Source organism: Sceloporus occidentalis, unplaced genomic scaffold (genome assembly GCF_023333645.1).
Source record: "Sceloporus occidentalis isolate IW3139 unplaced genomic scaffold, rSceOcc1.0.p SCAF_12, whole genome shotgun sequence".
Taxonomy (NCBI): domain Eukaryota; kingdom Metazoa; phylum Chordata; class Lepidosauria; order Squamata; family Phrynosomatidae; genus Sceloporus; species Sceloporus occidentalis.
This window is the reverse complement of record NW_028316992.1, coordinates 15214616-15233829: the sequence shown is the minus strand read 5'-3', so window position 1 is coordinate 15233829 and position 19214 is coordinate 15214616. Positions and strand designations below refer to the sequence as shown.

At 41.1% G+C, this 19214-nt stretch overlaps 1 protein-coding gene across 1 annotated transcript in view; it reads right to left on the bottom strand.

Annotated features, from left to right (window-relative positions):
• Nucleotides 1-19214, bottom strand: part of PTH2R (parathyroid hormone 2 receptor) — a 61445-nt gene that overhangs the window by 7824 nt on the left and 34407 nt on the right. Inside the window, exons 9-10 of the mRNA XM_089478034.1 lie at nucleotides 7029-7095; nucleotides 2107-2201 (exon numbers count right to left, since the gene is read on the bottom strand). Of these exons, the coding sequence (XP_089334160.1) occupies nucleotides 2107-2201; nucleotides 7029-7095 (162 nt within the window). The remainder of the gene's footprint in view (nucleotides 1-2106; nucleotides 2202-7028; nucleotides 7096-19214) is intronic.

The window sequence follows — 19214 nt, the reverse complement described above, 5'->3', positions numbered from 1 at the left end:
ACTGTAATAGGTTAGTGTTTTTAAAATGGGCTGTAATGTAGGAGTTTATCACATGGAGGTACTTCCGTGTGCTAAATGTCATGCAAGTGCCCCCCAAATGTCACGCAAGCGCCATGGGTGTGATCCCCTATGGCGCTACAGAAATGTAATCATAGCTCCCGCTCCGTTCCTATCATGCAATTCCGTAGCGCCATGGGGGATCACACCATGGTGCTTGCGTGACGTTTAGCACATGGAAGGACCTCTGTGTGATAAACTCTGTAGTGTTTGGTTAGTTTATTAGACAATAATTTAGCTGTAGTGTTGTTAAATATATGCTACACATGTATAGCTTTTTCTTTTATCGCATTTCTTTTGCTTTTTTGCTTTTACTCTGCTTTTCTTTTATGCTTTTTAGCTTGTGAAATATTTTGCACGTTAAAACAAATAAATATCAGTACAGTGCGTCTGCGTCATACACGCAGCATATGCTGAAAGCCATGTTGGAAGAAGCGGTGGTGCGTGCCAGAAAGAGCAATGGCATGTGTGCCATGTCACCACACCCTCCATGAGTACAAGCCTCATTCATTTAAATGGAGTTTGAGCATACACGTTTTTCCCTTACGTGGGGGGGGGGGTTCCAGAATAGATCCCCCACGTAAAGGAAGAGACCACTGTACATGAAAACAGGTAGATTTATACCATGGATTATAAACTTGGCTTGTCTAACATACTACCCTTTAAAAAAAAATCCAGGTTCATATGTAATGACTAGCCAGAAGCCATGAAGTGGGACTGAATCATGGCTTATTCATGCTCTTGGCAATGTGGGAAGAGGACAAGGTAATGGGGAATTCCTGAGCCCAAAGCTTTGCTTGAGCTTGCAGAGATTTGTTCAGGTAAATCATAGAAAAAGATTATGTGCCAACTATTCTACAAATTCATTCTACAACCGATACACATTTTCCAAACATCCCTACTTTACATTTTTCCAGAGATATGATTTGAAAACTCCAAAATCACATGTCAAGGTGTCTTAGTCAAGTCCTTGCTCAGAAAGGGCTGAGATAACTAACCTGCATGAATATTTAAGTCCCTACGATAAATTCTCAAAGCCTGTGCTGAGATCCTATTGGATAACTATACTGGTGGGAGGAGAAAAAGGACTATGAGCACAGTGACGGTAAAGAAGAAAGATACTGTTGTTATCATCAACATCATCATCATCAGGAGAAGACCAGTTGCAATCAGTCTATCTTATACCTGGATCCATGGATGAAGGCAGAAGTCCTCAAAGCCAACAAGCGAGTTCAAGACCAGCAAAAGGGCCCAAGCTCGACTCAGGCTTGCATCCTTCTGAGGTCGCTAAAATGAGTACCCAGACTGTTGGGGGCAAATTAGCTTAATTGCTAATTAGCTTAATTGCTGTTCACCACTATGATCTTTGGAATAGCGGTATATAAATGAAACAAATTATTATTATTATTATTATTATTATTAACATACTTTGGCTGGTTTAGACAATTATCTGTGCCATTGCACAGGTGACTGCCCAAGCCAACCCTTCCTGAGTTGGCTCCAAGTAACCCGCACCCAAAAAAGAGGTATAGGAGGTATATGGTGTTTGGAGCTGGCGGCCTTTCCCTCCTCACAATGATGACATTTTCTTTCCGCTTTGTGACCCATGTGAAAGTGCAGCTGCTCACATAATGGGCTATTAGAAGAGGAGAGAACACTAAATGGATTCCAGCCTTCACAGTTTTCAATTCCATTAAATTCTCAATTAAATATTCAGCATGTACTCATAGAATACTTAATCCATGCTTGAAACTCATTATATAAGGCATACAGCAGATTTAAAATGTGTGATCAGTGGTGTCTGAACATCACAGTTCTGTGGGATTAACTGCCTTTGAAAATGGTGAAATCAATTAGAATATGCACATAAGTAGAAGAAATGCTGTGTGGTGAATTAGCTAATCATGAGTTTTTCACTATGGACATAACCTACAAAGTTAATAGGCGTTCTTCAGCTATTCAGAGGTAATGCTGTATTCACAAAATTGCTTAGTCGTTTTGGGACAACTGGAAATGAAAACCATGACTAAATTTAACAAACAGACTTACCTATATTGCTTCCTTATGTCATAGCCGACAGCATTTGTCTCCCAAATTTTTGTTGCCAGAACCCGTACAGTATTCAGGAATAGAATGAAGTTTAACTGTAAGACAATTCATAGATTTGTATTATCCCTCTGTCCTTTAAAGATAACTACTCTGGTCAAAAGTTCTGGCCTACTGCATTCCTCTAGTTATGAGAAATGTCTTGATTTACAGTTTCACTTAGTCCCAGGTGGGTTAGTCAGGTCTTGTGCAATTCATATGACCTGAAGCCAGTAAGCAGGAAACATCACCAACCACAAACCATTATTTAATCTTCAGGCATCCATCCTCTCTCTGTTGTTATGCTATGCATAGACTTAAAATGAAAGCGATCACCAAGATTACATTCCAGCTTCTAATCAAATACTATGGCCAAAGAATGAATGTGGGCAATTCAGTTAAAGGTCACTTCCAACTACACTGAAATCCTGATGGCCAGCACAACAGACCTTTCAACTTTGGGAGCAGGGAAGATAAGAGATAAGCACACCATTAATCACTAATGAGATCCAGCCTTCTGGTCACTTACTAACACTGAATGTCTAACTGGGCTAACAGGACACAACATTTTGTCAATCAGTACACAGGTCAAATATCAGACTGGCAGCAATCTTGAAAAGTAACATGAATAGGGTCTTTAAACTGCAGTGATCATGTGGATTTATGATGTTATGCCACAGAGCATCTCCTTACATGATACAAAATGACATCTAAGGATAGTGTTTGAACCCTACAGCACAGCTTTTCTTATAGTTCTTCCTCACCTGGACAATCCAGCCCAGAGTGTACACATCCATTATAAAACTGGTAGCAATGTATACTGTGTATAACTTGTAAGTCACCTCAATTGTCATCGACAGAGGTGGGATATAAATAAAAATATTTATTATTATTATTATTATTATTATTATTATTATTATTATTATTATCATCATCTAATTCAAGCAGCATCTTCTGAGGCAAAGTGATGGTGGGGGCACTTTCTACGTCAATGTCATACTGCACTGGTTTGGCTACACTTTGCTTGGTATAGATACCACATAATCTTACAGTAGTTGGGTTCTTGCTATAAAACCACACTGCAGTCTTAAGATTGGCAAAGTGTTCATTCAAGAGCCTGGGAAAATTACCTTTGTGAACCACAAATCCCAGAATGTCCCAGAGGGATCCTGGAAGTTATAGTCCAGTTACGTAACTCATCTACACTTTAGATTTTTGCCTTTCCCCTTGGATTAGACCCTATGGGGAACACTGGGTTCACTAAAGGCTGTGTGGAGTCACAACAGTTTGTGACACCTTTGACTGATTGTGGAAGAGCAAAGCTTCAGGCAGTGCTGAAGAGCCCTGGTGAACAAAGCAACCCAGCACAGGCCAGGAGAGAAAAAGCAATCATAATAAGTGCAAGAGACACATCAAGGGATGCAAAGTAGAACTCCAAGCATTGCACAAAGACCACGAATCTGCCTCCCCCACTTGCATGACTTTAAGATTTTTTTTCTCTCCGTCCTCTTAGAAATGAGAAAATGTGGTTTCAAAATATTTTACAAGTGTGCCATTTCCCCCCTCTTCTGACAAATCATTGAGGAGGTGTGAAAAGCAATCTTGAAGAGTTCCAAGAAGCTTGAAAAGAAGAAAAGTCAGTGCAGTAGCTTTGGCATTTGTGTCACAGAGTAGGCGCTTTATGTGTTCAGACATCAAACAACAGTTAAACAGCAGAATCTCTCTTGATCCTGAAATGGAAATTGCTGTCTCTGATTCTTCAAAAAGAAAAACCAAGAGAAAGAAAATGAGAAAAATAAAGGGTATCCTCCTGCTCTTTGCCTGCACAGATGCATTCTTCGCAGGAGGAAGCTGTGAGCATACGCAGAAACAGAATTGCCATGTATGAGTGATAATCTTGGCCTCTCTGCATGAAAAGGGGAAGAACACAGTAGAGGATGCTTCCCTGTCCCAGAGCTTGCAAAAGTGTAGGGATGTAATTCTTTGCTATTTTTTTCCTGGAAGGAATCAACAAATAATTTTAGCAGCTTTCCTCCTGCTGCAAGGAGTTTTTCAAAAGCTGTGAAGTTTTCAAAGACTATTCACAGTTCAGGATTTATTCTTCACAAAATTCACATGGGTATTTTTGCACAGAAAACAGCATTTTCTGCCCAGGAAATAGCATTTTCTGCACATAAAGTAATATGTTTTCTGTGGGGGGAAAACCCACTCACATGCAAATTTTGCACAAATTATGTCTCCAGCTACAAAAGATTCTCAACAGTGCAAGATTCTCTACATCAGATTTTTTCACACTCAAGAAGCATGTTTTTCAGCCACTTTTTAAATATATCCACTCCTACAAAAGTGACATGTTTAGACTACAATCCACAGAATCCTCCCAGCCAGCATAGCCAAATTTTGGGAGCTGTGGTCAAAATGTAAGTCTTCCCATCTCTGCTCTCACCTACGGAGCATATCTTATTTCAATTTCAAGGGAAGTCTGCAGCCTCAAGCAAGAGATTCTACATCATCTCCTGAAGCGACTGGAGGAAGAGAGAATATACTAGCCTGTTATTTTCCATAGCAGGCTCCAGGTCTTTCTTGCAAGCAATATATTTGGAAATAATAATATAGGAAACAGCCTTGTGCTGGCCATCAGTTGGTCTAGCTCAATATTGTCTACTGTGATAAGGAGCAGCTCTCCATATTTTCAGACAGCAGGTCCTTCCAAGCCTTACCTGTTGAGCTGCCCATGTCTTAAAGACATGGATGTGCCACTATATCTGATAGTCCTGATAAAAATCTATACTTAGAACAAGAGGTGACTGCCAGAACAACATATGGAGAAACAGGCTAAATGGCCAGGCAAGGCTGCATTTTATTACCCTATTTGTTTTGTATGCAAAAAATATCGTACAAAGAACAGCTTTAGACTCCAAAGTAGGAAGTGAACATAGGAGGAAGGAACATCAACAATCTAAGATATGCAGACTTGGAACAATTATTAAGGAAGGTCAAGGAAGAAAGTGCAAAGGCAGGCTTACTGCTGAACATAAAGAAAACAAAAATAATGACCACTGAGAATTTACATAAATTCAACTTAAACAATGAGGAAATTGAAATAATTAAAGACTTCCCATAGCATGGATCAAACATTGAACAGAATGGAGACTGCAGTCAGGAAATTAGAAGAAGACTAGGAATGGAAGGGCAGGATCCTAAAAAGTAAAGGTATACAACTAAACATTAAAGTTAACATTGTCCACACCATAGTATTCCCCATCACCATATACAGATCTGAGAGCTGGACAATGAAAAAAGCAGATAAGAAGAAAATCATCTCATTTGTGATGTGGTGCTTGAAAAGAGTGCTAAGGATACTGTGGACAGCCAAAAAGACAAACAAATGGGTCCTTGAACAGATCAAGCCTGCAATATCCCTGGAAACCAAGTCCTCGGGCAGCTGGGGTAAAAGGAGCAGCCAGATGCCACTCCTGTGCTGACCACTGCAGGACCACAGCAACCAGATGCCACTCCTGTCCTGACCACTGCAGGACCACAGCGATCAGATGCCACAGTCCTGAGGCAGGCTGCTGCCATAATCTCTAATGGCCATGGCAAGGAGTGGATAAAACCTGCTCCTTTTGTGGCTAGGTTTGGGCCACCTTAAGCAGTTCCAGAGCTGCTTCCACAGGGTTTGGAGGCATGCATTGTCTAAGCACCACATCCCCAAACTATGTGCAAGCCACTTTTTTCGCCCATCTGTCTCGGGCCCAAGATGATCAAACTGAGGCTGTCGTACTTTGGCCACATCATGAGAAGACATGACTCATTAGAAAAGACAATAATGCTAGGAAAGTTATAAGGTAGTAGAAAGAGAAGAAGACCATACACCAGATGGATAGATTCAATCAGGAAGTTCACAACCTGAATTTGCAGGACCCAAGCAAAGTAGTGGAGGATAGGGGGGCATGGAGATGTTTCATCCACAGTTGCCATGAGTTGGGGTTGATTCGAGGGTAGTTAACAACAAACAACAACAGTGTCAAGAAGTGACTCAAGGAAAGCATTAATGGCTGATTTCTACTTTCCATGCAAATGTTGATGCCAGAATTTGAAAGCTCTCTCTCTTCCTCATGTTCTCTTAAAAGAATAATATCCAAAACACAAAAGCAGAAAAGGAGTCTTATAGCAATAACAAGTACATTTCTATACCGCTTCTATCATATGTCTTCTGTTATCATCTGTCACAGGATCTGGAATATTGGAAAGCCAAGATGGGTTTTAGCCAGGAAGAATCACTGAAAAACAGGAATAGATTTTCTTGCTACTGCTGTTCATTTAGGTGATTTTATTCATCTGTGTGTTACAGCCTTCAACTATGAATAGATGTACAGTAAGCTCTCCACATTCGCGGCTTTGACTTTGCAGATTTGATTATTTACGGATTTGATCAATATGTTCTCTCTAGTTGTCCTCCAGCACAACTACACCAGATGTTGACCATAGAGTTGTGCTGGAGTACCTAGTGATTACTGGAGAAAACACTTCTCCAGACATTTGTAGGTCCTCCATCATGATTCTGTGGTCATCTTCTGTAAGATGTTGACAACAGAGTTACTCTGAAGGACCTAGAAATTCCTACAGAGATGTTCTCTCAGGTTAAAAAAAATAGTGTTTTTTTATTTGTGTTTTTCCACTTTCATGGGAGTCCTGTGCCCTTAACCCCAGTGAATGTGTATACACTGTACTTGGAGTAAACGTACTAAAATCACTTGAGTTAATCATGGCTGTCACAAGACTCAGTCATCTGAGTAAGTCTATTCTGAGTATGACAAAATCTGGATCCAACCCAGTAATGTTTATTAGAGTGAATTAAAAATGATATGCATGAATAATCCTACCCCAATAGCTACTAAAATTGGAGCTTGGTAAATCCACTTTATGTCTCCAGCACTGAGCTCCCAGCATCTGTGAAATCAAGAACATTTTGCATAAACAAGCAGAGCAGCGATAAAAACAGTTATGCAGTATATTCATTCTGTGGTTGTGTCGGCTCAGATTCATTTTGAAGGGTACGTGGTATAACCATTTCAGGCTTTTAACAAGTCTCCAAAGAGCCTTCACCTTTAACAAGGTATTGGGAGTGGAACAAATGAATATCACATACAGTACAACTTATCATCCTCATTGTAATTCCAGGATGATAATTCAAGAGCCAAAGATTCAGATCCAGTTCTCAGAAAAAACAAAATGACGAGGAAAATTATCTCCATGTCCACCCTATGGAAGAAGATGTAGACAAAGCAATGTAATAGAAAGTTTGGACTAGCATTTTAAAATGGATGGAGAGGAAATTGTTAGGCAGCACCTCACCACTTACTTCACTTGAACTTGCATTTGGGAGCTGATTACATACAAGGACTAGTACCCTGTTAGTGACTTACAAATGCCTATGTCCAACTCACTCCATTGTCTTTTTGTTATTGTTAAGGCTGGAATTCTTTACTGCCCTTGCTCAGTGACCATAATTCAGCCATCACTGGTCTTTCAACTACTGCAGTCCCCAGTCCATAGCCAATTACTGAACATTGTAGAGTGGCAGTGGGAGAGATGAGAAAAGCATCTAGCTGTGTCCTTGTAGCCAGACACAGAATGCTGACATTATCTATTGAGTCCTCCAGTAGACTCCCAAATTTATGTGTAAATGTTGTCATTGTTCTGCATCTGGCTATAGGGCCATAGCCAGGTGCCTCACTTATGCTCTCCATTCTCCACTGGTCACAAAATGGCCACAGAGGGAGACTGCAGCAGCTGAACGGTGAATCCAGGAGGGAATAAGAAGGATACATAATTCCATCTACAGAACGTTTACAATTAAAATTTCTGGAACTTTTGAAGCCATCGGCAGGATTCCTGGTTTTCTTCTAATGAAAATGTTCGGGGAGGGGAGAAAAATGCAGCATTAGCACATTTTAGAGATTGAAAGTCACATGGCATACAGGTACCATGCTTGGTATATTAAAGGTGCATTTTATTCATAAAATATTTCCAAACTGATTTCACTTTTTAAAATATTATTGTTACACATAGAGCCACAAGGTCTTGAAGCATAGGGAACACCTCAGCATTAAAAGAAAAACCCACCTCTTTGCTTTGGCCAGAAAAAAACAATAAAAAAACAGACGAAACCATCAATATGACTAAAACGAAGAAAAATATTTTGCCTCCTCTTGTCTTTTGCAATGCCCAGTAGACAGAAGACATTCATTCCCATGAAAAGAATTGAGAAAAAGAAACCAAAAACCAGGAATTGCAATGATGTGAGAATACTGCACACAGTCTTACATAGTCTACTTATATAGATTTTAGAAAAATGTCAGAAGGGAGGGAGTAAATATATGAATTGTTGACGTTGTATACCACTAGGTCATTTCCAATTTATGGCAACCCAAGATTTGTTCAAAGGGGGATTACTTTTCCTTCCTTTGAGGCTTAGAGAGTGTGACTTGCCCAAGGTCACTCAGTGGGTTTTCATGGATCATCAAAGATATGAACCCTGGTTTCTAAGGTCATATTCCAAGAGCCACACTATACAGGATGAGACTAAATATATGAATGCAGTTGTGTACCTCCAGATCATTTCTGACCTATGGTGTTACCAAGGCAAGCCTATCATGGGATTTTCTAGGGCTGAGAGTGTGGGACTTGCCCAAAGTCACCCAGTGGGTTTCCATGGCTGAGCGGGGAATCAAACTCTGGTCTCCAGAGTTCATAGTCCAAAGCCACTACACCACATTCACTCTCCAAATATATTAGTACCTTAAATAGTGTATTCATCATTCTACAAGAAAATATTCTATAAACAATGTTTTCAATTTTTCTGGGGGTGAAGGGTTTTGGGGGGAAATGTTCTTTTGCTACCCTTGGTCTTCACATCTCTAGTTATATACAGAAGTGCTATCAAATTTCATCCAACTCAAGCCTAAAAAACAAGTCTACCATCGAAGTAATGCAGAAATGACCCCCATTAAATTCAAGCACATTCCTGCAGGTAAGTTTTAGAGTAAGAAAACTTGCTAAGTTCTACTGCTTAACATGGATCTAAGCATCTGTAGGCTACTAGGAAAGCCTGGAGAAGTTACTTTGTTTGGAAAACTCACCGTGTAGACTGGCTATTCTTCTGGGAGCCAAAAGCCCAGCCTCCAAGGTGTAGCTTTTCAGCTCTTCAATGCCAGTCCTGTACAAAAAACCCACTGCCATTTCTTTATCCAAAGCCTGTTTTGAAGATCTGTCCCTAGGAGGGCTCATTGCTTGCACAACACGGCTCTTTTCATTTTTTCAATAGGGAATTATCTTTTTCAAACCTTTAACATCTTTTCTGGACAAAAGCAGAATGGATCAAGAAACTTCTCTTTTTCCAGCACAGCTGCAAAGGTTGACATTTTCTTGCAGTAACTGTAGTGAATGCTAGCTGCCTTGCCTGTTCCACAGATGTGGAGTTTGCTGTAACTGCTGTGGTTAGATCTAGGGATTTCGCAGTGAAATGCAGACTTTTTCCAAGTGCTTAGTGGAGTGGAAAAGTGCCATCATCCAGGTAAAAGAATGAACTCAAGCTACTTTCAGTGTTTGTTAGAAAAGCCTGAATGAACAGAATAATTATAAATATGACTGTGTGTTGTTTCTTTTACGATTGAGGCAGTTATTTGAAGTACCAATACTAAAATGTCATCATTCCTATCTGAATCATGAGGAATCCCAGTTTGATGTGGGCATGCCCATTTTCGCTTGCTATTACTCAAATTGTGGCTGCAACTACCTCCCCACCCATTTGCAAATTAAAGTTATAGGGAAAGCACCTATGAATGAACCTAGCTTAGTAGATTTATCTATGTAAAGTTCCATCAGGAATCATAGGCTACAAAAGGCAGTGAGAACCACCAGCCCAGAAACTTCCTCATCCTGAATCTCCAGGGGAGCTGGTGATCATGAATGTTGAGTTGGCTCTCCCAGTGCCCTTGTTCTCACATTACAAAGGGTAATCAGTTTTGCAATGTCTAAGACAGAGAAACGTTTGGACTATGACTCCTAGAACCCCCCAGCCAGCATGACCATCTACAAGGCTATGGTCCTGTCTCCACAGTCCAGGGCTAGCCCACAGTATCCTGGACCCAGAGTGCCCCAACCATCCCCAGTTGTCAGGGCCCTCTGTTTCAACACAGGGCAGCTGAATTCACACAATTCTCACTGAGCCTCCCAATGCATCAACCTCCAAGGGTCGCTTTGGTCTGAGGTCTGTACAAGATGCCCAGCCTCACTCACATGTCTGGGGGTCTTGTTCTGGCCTCAGGGCAAGTGACTGGCAGTAGCAGTAGATGCACCAGTTGGCTCAGTGGACGTATTTTAAACAGCTACCCAGTGTCAGAACGGAGGGCTCTGAATCCTTTGGAAAGATGCAAAGCAAACAGGTAGTTTGTAAAATGAGTTTTAAGAGGAGCACACACCAGTGTTGAATGGGCCAGGCATCACCCAGTCTATTTATACCAGAACTGGTGTTTGGGCCATGCATCATCTAATTTCCCTGCTGAGAAGACAGTGGAAGGGCATTTTATTTGGCCCATACAGACCGAGTCTAGGTTATGTGTGGACAGCTGTGGCCCTCCAGAGTTTTAAAAACTAGAGCCCCATCAACCCCCCAACATACATTATAGTGGCTAGGCCTGATGAGAGCTGAACCCTCCCAAAACCATCTAGAGAGATCTTGTTATTCATTTAGATCTTGCTCCTTCCTGACAATCACTTGCAACTCAGGAGAATATTATGACAGTGCTTGGAGAAGTGTGGGAGGGAGAGAGGCACTCAACTGTTTTAATCTCCAAGTTTTTAAACTGTTCAGCCTGAACAACAAGCCAAAAGAACAGCTGAACAGCCAACCATCCTTAAATTTTGTTTATACGATGAGGAGTGACCTATCATGCTGCAAAAAAAATCTATTTGTAAATTAACAAATCGGACTTATGCTGTTGATTTTTTACATTCCTTTATAAAATCTATCACTTCTTTTTCCAAAGCAATGTGCAAAACCCTAAGACTGTCACAAGTAATAAAGTTAACTAAAACCGACCCTCTAAAATCAATTCTGGCAGCATAAATGAAAATCAGCAATCTTAGAAGCACAGACCATTGCCTTGGCAAGTTCAAACTATTAACTCATGAACAAAACCATACTAAGAAGGGAGCCACTGCAATCACCTGGAAGACAGCACTACAAAGAACTGGTGGCAGCAACAAGGAAAGTTCTAATTCTGGATAATACGTCAGCCAGATCCCGCCTGTTCTTGGAAGCTAAGCATGGTCAGCTCTGATCAACACTTGGTTGGGAGATCACCAATAAATAGTAGGTGCTGTTAGTTGCATTTCAGAAGAAGGAACTGGCAAAATGACCTGGGTACTCATTGCCTAATAAAACCCTATAAAATTCATGGGATCACCATAAGTTGACAGGTGGCTTGAAGGCACAAACATACACATCATCTGAAGTGGTCTACAGTAACTGAAAGCACATGCTGTAATAAACTTGATAGTCTTTAAGGTGGTATGGGACTCTGTGTTGTTTCTCCTGTAACAAACGAGCACAGATATCCCCTTGAAGTGAGAACACTAAATAGGAGATGAGCTATACAGGAACTGGACTGGATAAGGCTCTAAAGGAAAAAAAAATGCCACCTTGCATTTGGGTCCATAAACATATAGACATCTCTCTCTCTCTCTCTCTCTCTCTCTCTCTCTCTCTCTCTGTGTCTCTGTCTCTGTCTCTCTCTCCCTCTCTCTCTTTTTCCCCTTTGCATGCTCTCTTTTGTATATATCACTCAGAGATGGAAATGTTCCTTTTATGTTTACAACTTCCAGAATACCCAGCCATGCTTGCATGTGGCCAGGTACACTTGGTAAGTCTGTGAACTGAAGTACAAAAAACACACAAAACTATTCTATACTTTGATACCAGCTACACCTAGGATTTCCAGATCTCAGGATATGGCTCCTCTTCAGGCAAGAGATTCTCTCTCTCTCTCTCTCTCTCTCTCTCTCTCTTTGTGTGTGTATTCGTTCTAGGGTGACTTGTCCAGCAAGCTGCGTTAGGGTGGCTACTTCCAGTGCAAAGCAGACTGCTTCCCATCCAAAGCAGAGCTTAGAGTACAAAACCCATGGACCTTATCACACTAGTGAAATCCTGCTGACAAATGGGATTTAAAATAGATTTAAATTTATCACACAACCTTTTGCCAGAACAGAAATAACGCAAAAATAAAGCAAATGTAAAGAAGACAAAAACTGCAGCTTTTTACTTTCAGGAAGTTCCAAAAGAAAAGGCTGACATTTTTGTCCCCTTTATTTTCACATTATTTCTGGTCTGGCAAAACGTCATGTGATAAACTTCCCACATTTGCGGGTTTTTAAAAAAAATTAAATCTACTTTAAAACCTGTTTCTCACTAGTGTGATAAGGTCCATCGTCTCACTAAAGCTTTCCTTCCAAATGGAATGTAAAGCAGAACTGGAGCAAGTTGGGGGGTAGAGTTTTGTTTTTTGGTTGTTCAATGAAAAGCTCGGGAGACTGAATTTCTAATCAGAGAAATGTTTTCCTGTATGTCAGACTTAGAGGCAAAACAGACCACCCCAAAGGGGTGGCTTTAAGCCATGTGTTCTTAAAGTAGATTGGGGCTGCAGCAATCAAACGCAGGAGCCCCAATCCGCCTTTTTGTCAGCCGAAAAATAGCTGCTCCTTTTTGGGCTAGCAAAAAGTCCGCTTTCCACCACCACCAAAGCTGGAAGCCTGCTTTAAGGCTCCCTAGCAGTCTGTGACATATAAACACTGCACTGCCAGAGTCCCCAGAAGCTGGGCCACATCTGGGCAGCTGGGCTGCTTGAAGCCAGTTTCCAGGAGTCTTGTAGGCATGGGTCGTCTGTATGCCACACTCTAAGACACCTGGAATCCAGCTTTTTATGCCGGTCTGTTTCGCACCTTAGTCTTTATGATATGAAGTGTATGTTCTGAGTAAATGCAGTAGATGGTTAATGTTTCATGCATAATGCCATCAAGAGGGGTATGCTTAGGTCTCAGGGCCCAGGACACTCCAAATCTGACTGACCTACCTATGACTTACAAAAGCATCCTTTAGCTATAAAGGTGAACGCACTGTTCTTTGCTCTACTAGAGATGACCCTTTTCTTTCAGATAGCGAGCAAAGGGACAAAACCTTCTGCACCCATTGATCACAGTGAGTCTTTTTCACATGCAAAGTGAAAGCCTGAAACACTCCCCCCTCCACACACACACACAGCAAACAACATTCAGTTTAAACCTCAGCAATTAGTACACCAATGAGAGAGGGTCACAGCAAGGAAATCTTTCACCTACCAAAGTGAAGTGTGGGAGCATGTCGCATCACATCCACTAGTTAGCAATTTGTTGGTGTTATTCATTAGGGCTGATACCATAGCCTTGTAGACCCAAGTTGTCTCATTAAGAACTGCTTGTTTAAGGTTATGATTTGCTACCATGGCCCTTTTTTTTCTGATTTACCTTTAGGTCACAGTAATTGGGAGAACTATGATTACTCTCAAAAGAAGGCACTGCTCAGTATACATCCCTTCTAATAATCCTCCCTCCCCATGATGACTCACATCCTTTATTACAGAAGAAGAACAACTAGGTACTATTATGCAAGGGAGGGGATAATGGATGCAGGTACTACTAGCCATCCGCAGTAAGACAATCACAAACTGTTTCTTAGCCAATATATTTTGCTGCCTGATAACAAGATGGTACCCTTTCTCATTCCATGCACAAAACCCAACTGAGCCAGCAGCTGAAACCTTTTTCAACTCTAGCAACTGAGGGAGAGGCATCTTCCATTGCACCTGGGTCAACAGGCTACCTGGAATGTGTCTATGTAGGGCAGGCTCTGGAGCACACAGCTCTTTTCCAGTGCTCTCTTTGCCCTCCAACCCCTGCCCCTGAAGCAACTGCCTCACTCTGTTTAAGGGGAGGCTGGCCCTCTTTCTAGAGGTCGACTCTGGTTACACAAATGATTTTATGACTAGGAGACAACACGTAGCTTTGCTGGCCTTTGGGCAAGACTGGTTGCCTGTAATCCTTAGAAAGAATGTTGGCTGGTCTACAAAGTTTACCACACCATTAACATAAATGTTGGAAGCCTCACAACTTTGAGTGGGCTTACATTTTGGGACCCATCCAGATAAGTGCAGGCCTCTCGAAATGCACTACTGTGTAGGTTTTGCTGTCTCTCTGGCACTGCAAAACCAGATGTTTGAAGCAACTCACAAGGAACTCAAGACCACAGATCAGTTAACTGGATGATGGACTGCCTTTGACTTGATAGTCACACTGTATGCAGACCAGGTGGTATGCAGACCACCTATAAGTTTAAGATTTCTAATGTATGATAACAATTTACAGATCATTTTTTAAAAGAAGTCTTTAACAGAGAGCTTTATCACACAGGGAAAATCGGGGGTTTAAACAGTCATTTTCCTGGGAAAGTCATGCGATCACGGTGAAGATTTTCACACAACGTCGTGATTAAAGAGGACCTATCCATGAATAACCAAGGAATAATTAGCAACAAATCATTTGCAGAGAAATCTTGTGAATGATTTGTTGCTGGTTATACCCAGGATAAGTCCTCTCTAATCACAATGTGTGTGAAAATCTTCACTGCGATCGTGTGACTTTCCCAGGAAAATGACTGTTTAAACCCCCAATTTTCCCCATGTGTGGTGAGCTCCATGGAGAATGTCAGGTTTGATTGTGCTGAAAAATCCCAGATTTTCACCATCCAGGAGAAGAATCATAGAAGTAAAGGAAGATGACCTCCTACAATCCATCATGTAATGGTGTGCCTTTGTCTCCCAGGAATGGCAGGAGGCAAAGAACATGTGCTCCAAATGTTTGAAAATACTAAACCATCAGTTTTGGTCAATTCTAAACTATTCCCACTGTTTACTAATATAATGTCTACTCTACATTTTTGATCCTTCTTAAATAAATAACAACTAATGAAGAGCCCACCCACATGTTTGAATTAATGCGAGAGATTGGTTTTGATATTTTTAAAGAGAAATTAGCCATGGTTCTTTTGCTTCCGCATGCAGCATAAGATTATTATTTTTTTGCACAAAGGCAACCTAAGCTAATTATCTGTATAGTTCTATGACAAAAGATGGACTTATATGAGAAATTCCTGTGTCTTCCTTCTCCTTTTCACCTGTCCAACCAAGGGCAGTTTGGCTTCAGAGCTGGGAGAAAGGATTTGGAACAAACCAGTCTATTTCTCTTATCCTCACTGTCCAGCATCCTTACTTAATGGGATATAATAGTGTTGCCCTGTTCACATCTAGGAGATTCTTGGAAATAAAAAACATGTACCATCAAACTAACAGCTTCATTTATATATCACTTCATACTGAACTAGCAGTGTCTAAGCAGTTTACAGCTGTAAGCTAATTGCCCCAAACAAGCTGGGTACTCATTTTAGCAATCTTGGAAGGATACAAGCCTGAGTCGAGCTTGAGCCCTGGTTAGTATTGAACTCACAACCTTATGATTTTATTATTATTATTATTAGTAGTAGTAGTAGTAGTAGTATACTTTATTTATATAGTGATGTAGATTTACACAGCACTGTACATGCAGACAAAAAATCGATAAAGGGCATTCTCTGCTGTCGCCCCCAAACTCTGGAACGACCTGCTGGATGAGATCCGTCAGATAACATCATTAGACAGCTTTAAAAAAGCGGTCAAGACGGATCTCTTCCGGCAGGCCTTTCCAGATTAACCATCCCGGCCCAGGTTCCCTGATTCCCTCATTCCTCCCGTGGCCCCATCTTAGTGATGGTTGAGGATCAACAGAGGGATATCAGGGTTTTTAGTTTTAATTGCTGTTTTTATGCTTGATATTGTGTTTTTAATATGTTATACTGTTTAATACTGTCTTAAGGGGGGGAGGGATAAAGTGTTTTTAATTGTCATATTTTATATTTTACTGTTGTTAACCGCCCAGATTGGTTTGCCAGAGGGCGGTATACAAATAATTATTATTATTATTATTATTATTATTATTATTATTATTATTAAAACGAAACCTGCCAATGGTGTACATTCTACAAAATGAGTGAGTAGGCTGCAGTACAGGCATTTTAACCACTGTGCTACCAGGGCTCTCAACCACATACAAGAACTGATTAATATACAGTCCATAAGAGTGGTGACTAATAATTTGATTTGGAGTGCACAGTTGATTAAGTGTAAAATCACAAGTTCATGACGTGTCTTGTTCCATTTATTTCATTTTCCTTTCAGAAGAGAAAGGAAGAAATAATTTAAACTTTGATCCTGGGGAAAAAGGGCTCTCCTCCCTCAGACTTGCCTTGCAGGGAGAAGAAATATATTTTAAAAAACAAACCTTTTGTCTTCTGTGAGAACAGAAGCATCATACTGACTGCACTGCAGAAATAATCCATCTTGATAGCACTTTGGCTGCCATGGCTCAGTACGATAGAATTCTGTGAACTGTAGTTTAGTGAGACATTCAGCTTTCTCTGTCAGAGAGCTCTGGTGCCACAACAAACTACAATTCCCAGAATTCCACAGCACTGAGCCATGGCAGTTAAAGAGGTATCAACATGAATTATTTCTTCAGTGCAATGCAGCCTCTGTAACCTCTCACATTTTGGTGGGGATCTGTAATTTCAATAGCTGTTTGACCAGCTGCAATCGGGCCGACATTGTCAGTCCCTTCATGCCAAGGGAATACCAAGGAAAATTTCACCCACTAAATTTTTGTTGATCACACCACAGTTATAGATACAATAGTCATGAGAGAGACCAAGAGAGAGATAGAGGCAGACAACCCACAGTCATTGCAGCCAGAAGGTAGAAGAATGCAGAATATTGCTAGGGGCTCTCTTACAGTGGCTGGCTCCCTTCTCTCTGGCATAGGAGTGGGAGAGACTGTGGGAAGCTAAGCTCCAGGCCTGTTGCAGGATGGCAGGATGACCTTTTCAATGTCCAGTTGGGAACCAGGAGGCAGGAAGAACAGCTGAGCTGTTTACCCTCACATTTGTTTCTGAAACTTCTGCTCCTAATAGATAAGGAAGCCTGCATACATACGGATGTTCCCAGGGAAAGCTATGCAAGCCAGGAGCTGAGTATGGGATGAAGAAATAATCATCCTCAGAATCTGAGTTATCTCTTTAAAGGAGAGAAATAAAAAAGATTAAACGGTCCTTTCCCCTAAGGAAATCTGGGCTTCTAAGTGTCCATTTGTTTTACACATATTTATCAGAACTGTGGCAAATTGTACATTTCATGTCTGATTCTTAGGCAATTCTATCATTTCATCATCTGGATATTAATTCATTGGCTACATGAAACAAATCCTTTAAAAAACAGAGAGAGAGAGAAAACAAATTGGAGGTACAGTACTACTGAAGGAAAGCACTTTCACGTATCTTTGATTTTAGTAGGCTTAATTATGTGCACTTAATTATTGTTTTGAAACCAATGGTCCATGTAAATGGCCTGCCAGCTCAGGGTGCAGCAACCTTTGTGAAGCTGCACAGTTCTGGGCCTGATTCATGCCTAGAAAAGATGGGTGGATGCCTGCGGATCCAAAGAGCATGCTACCTTGAATTACATGATGATGCGAGAGAATGATGCGAGAGAAAATGGAATGATTAAATGAAACAAATAAGTGCAATTAGCTTCCACAGTACTTGCCCTTGGCTAGCTTGCATTTCCAACAGTCAACTTTTTAAAAAATGGCAAATAAACAACTCCCTTACTCAGGATCACTGTTACAGTCCTTGTGGCAGGCATCTCTCTAGCACTATCCAATGTCATTTCATGCGGCCACTTTCAGCTGATGTGGCCTCAAGATGTAGATGAGATGCTTGGAGGAATTCAGTCGACCATTTGCTTAACTTGGCTACTGACATCAGGGTTTGGAGAGGATGGATCCTAGAAGGTAAAAATGCCTTTTTGCAAGAGAAAATGAAGGACTCTGAACATCTTCAAGGAGGCAGGACCCCTCCCTGGATCAAGAAGACTGTAACAACTATCCTCCAGTCACAAATATCCTCTTTTGGGGTAAGATGTTAAAAAAAGTGAAATGGTCCAACTCAAGGAACTCTTGGATGAAAAAGATTATTGAGATATATTATATCCCAGGTCTTGGCTTTGGTTTGGCAACCAGTCTTCATCTCTCTAAGGTGGCCTTTCTTAGGACACAAGGCAATCATGCAGTATTCTCTTTGATATCATTAACTGTGGTATCTCTCAGGACCAGCTTCTAGTTACTAGATATTTCTAGAAAGCAGCACTGACAAAAGGGCTGGTGGAATTTGGCTTCACCCCCAAAAACTTGTGAGATGGGGTCCTGAAATGTTTAATCTTAGCACCCAACCCCAGTGCTCTTCAGCAGGCACTACTGGATAACATAACTCAACTGAGGTGTCATCATCCCACTACTCATTTCTACATCTTTCTCTGCCATCCAAATACAGTGAGGCTGTGCAAGAGTTGAAGCAGTGCCTGGACTCTGTAATGGTCTGGATGAGAGCCCATAAATTGCAAGAAAAGCCCAACAAGATAGAGGTATTGTGGGTAGGTGGTTCTTGAGTCCAATAAATTAGTGTTTAAGCTTTTCTTCACAGGGCTGCACTGCCCCAGAAGCAGTAGGAATGTAAGATGTTCCTTAATCCAGTGTAAGCGCCTTAGTGCCTTTTATGAGCTTTGGCTATCCTACGTGCTTCAGCCATTCTTTCACAGAGAAGTCTGGCTACAGTGATTCATGTCCTAGAAGCCACCAAGTTGGACTACAATGAGGAGAACCCAGAAGCCTTGGTTTAACACTGAATGTGTCTGACAGAAGTGTGACTTGGTCAGCTGCGGTTGTGCATTTTACACCTATCTTGAAAGAGTTTCAGTGGCTTCCTACTGAGCCCAACCCAAGCCGTTCAAAACCCTAAATGGCTTGCAACCCCTGAAGAAGCACTTCTTCCCATA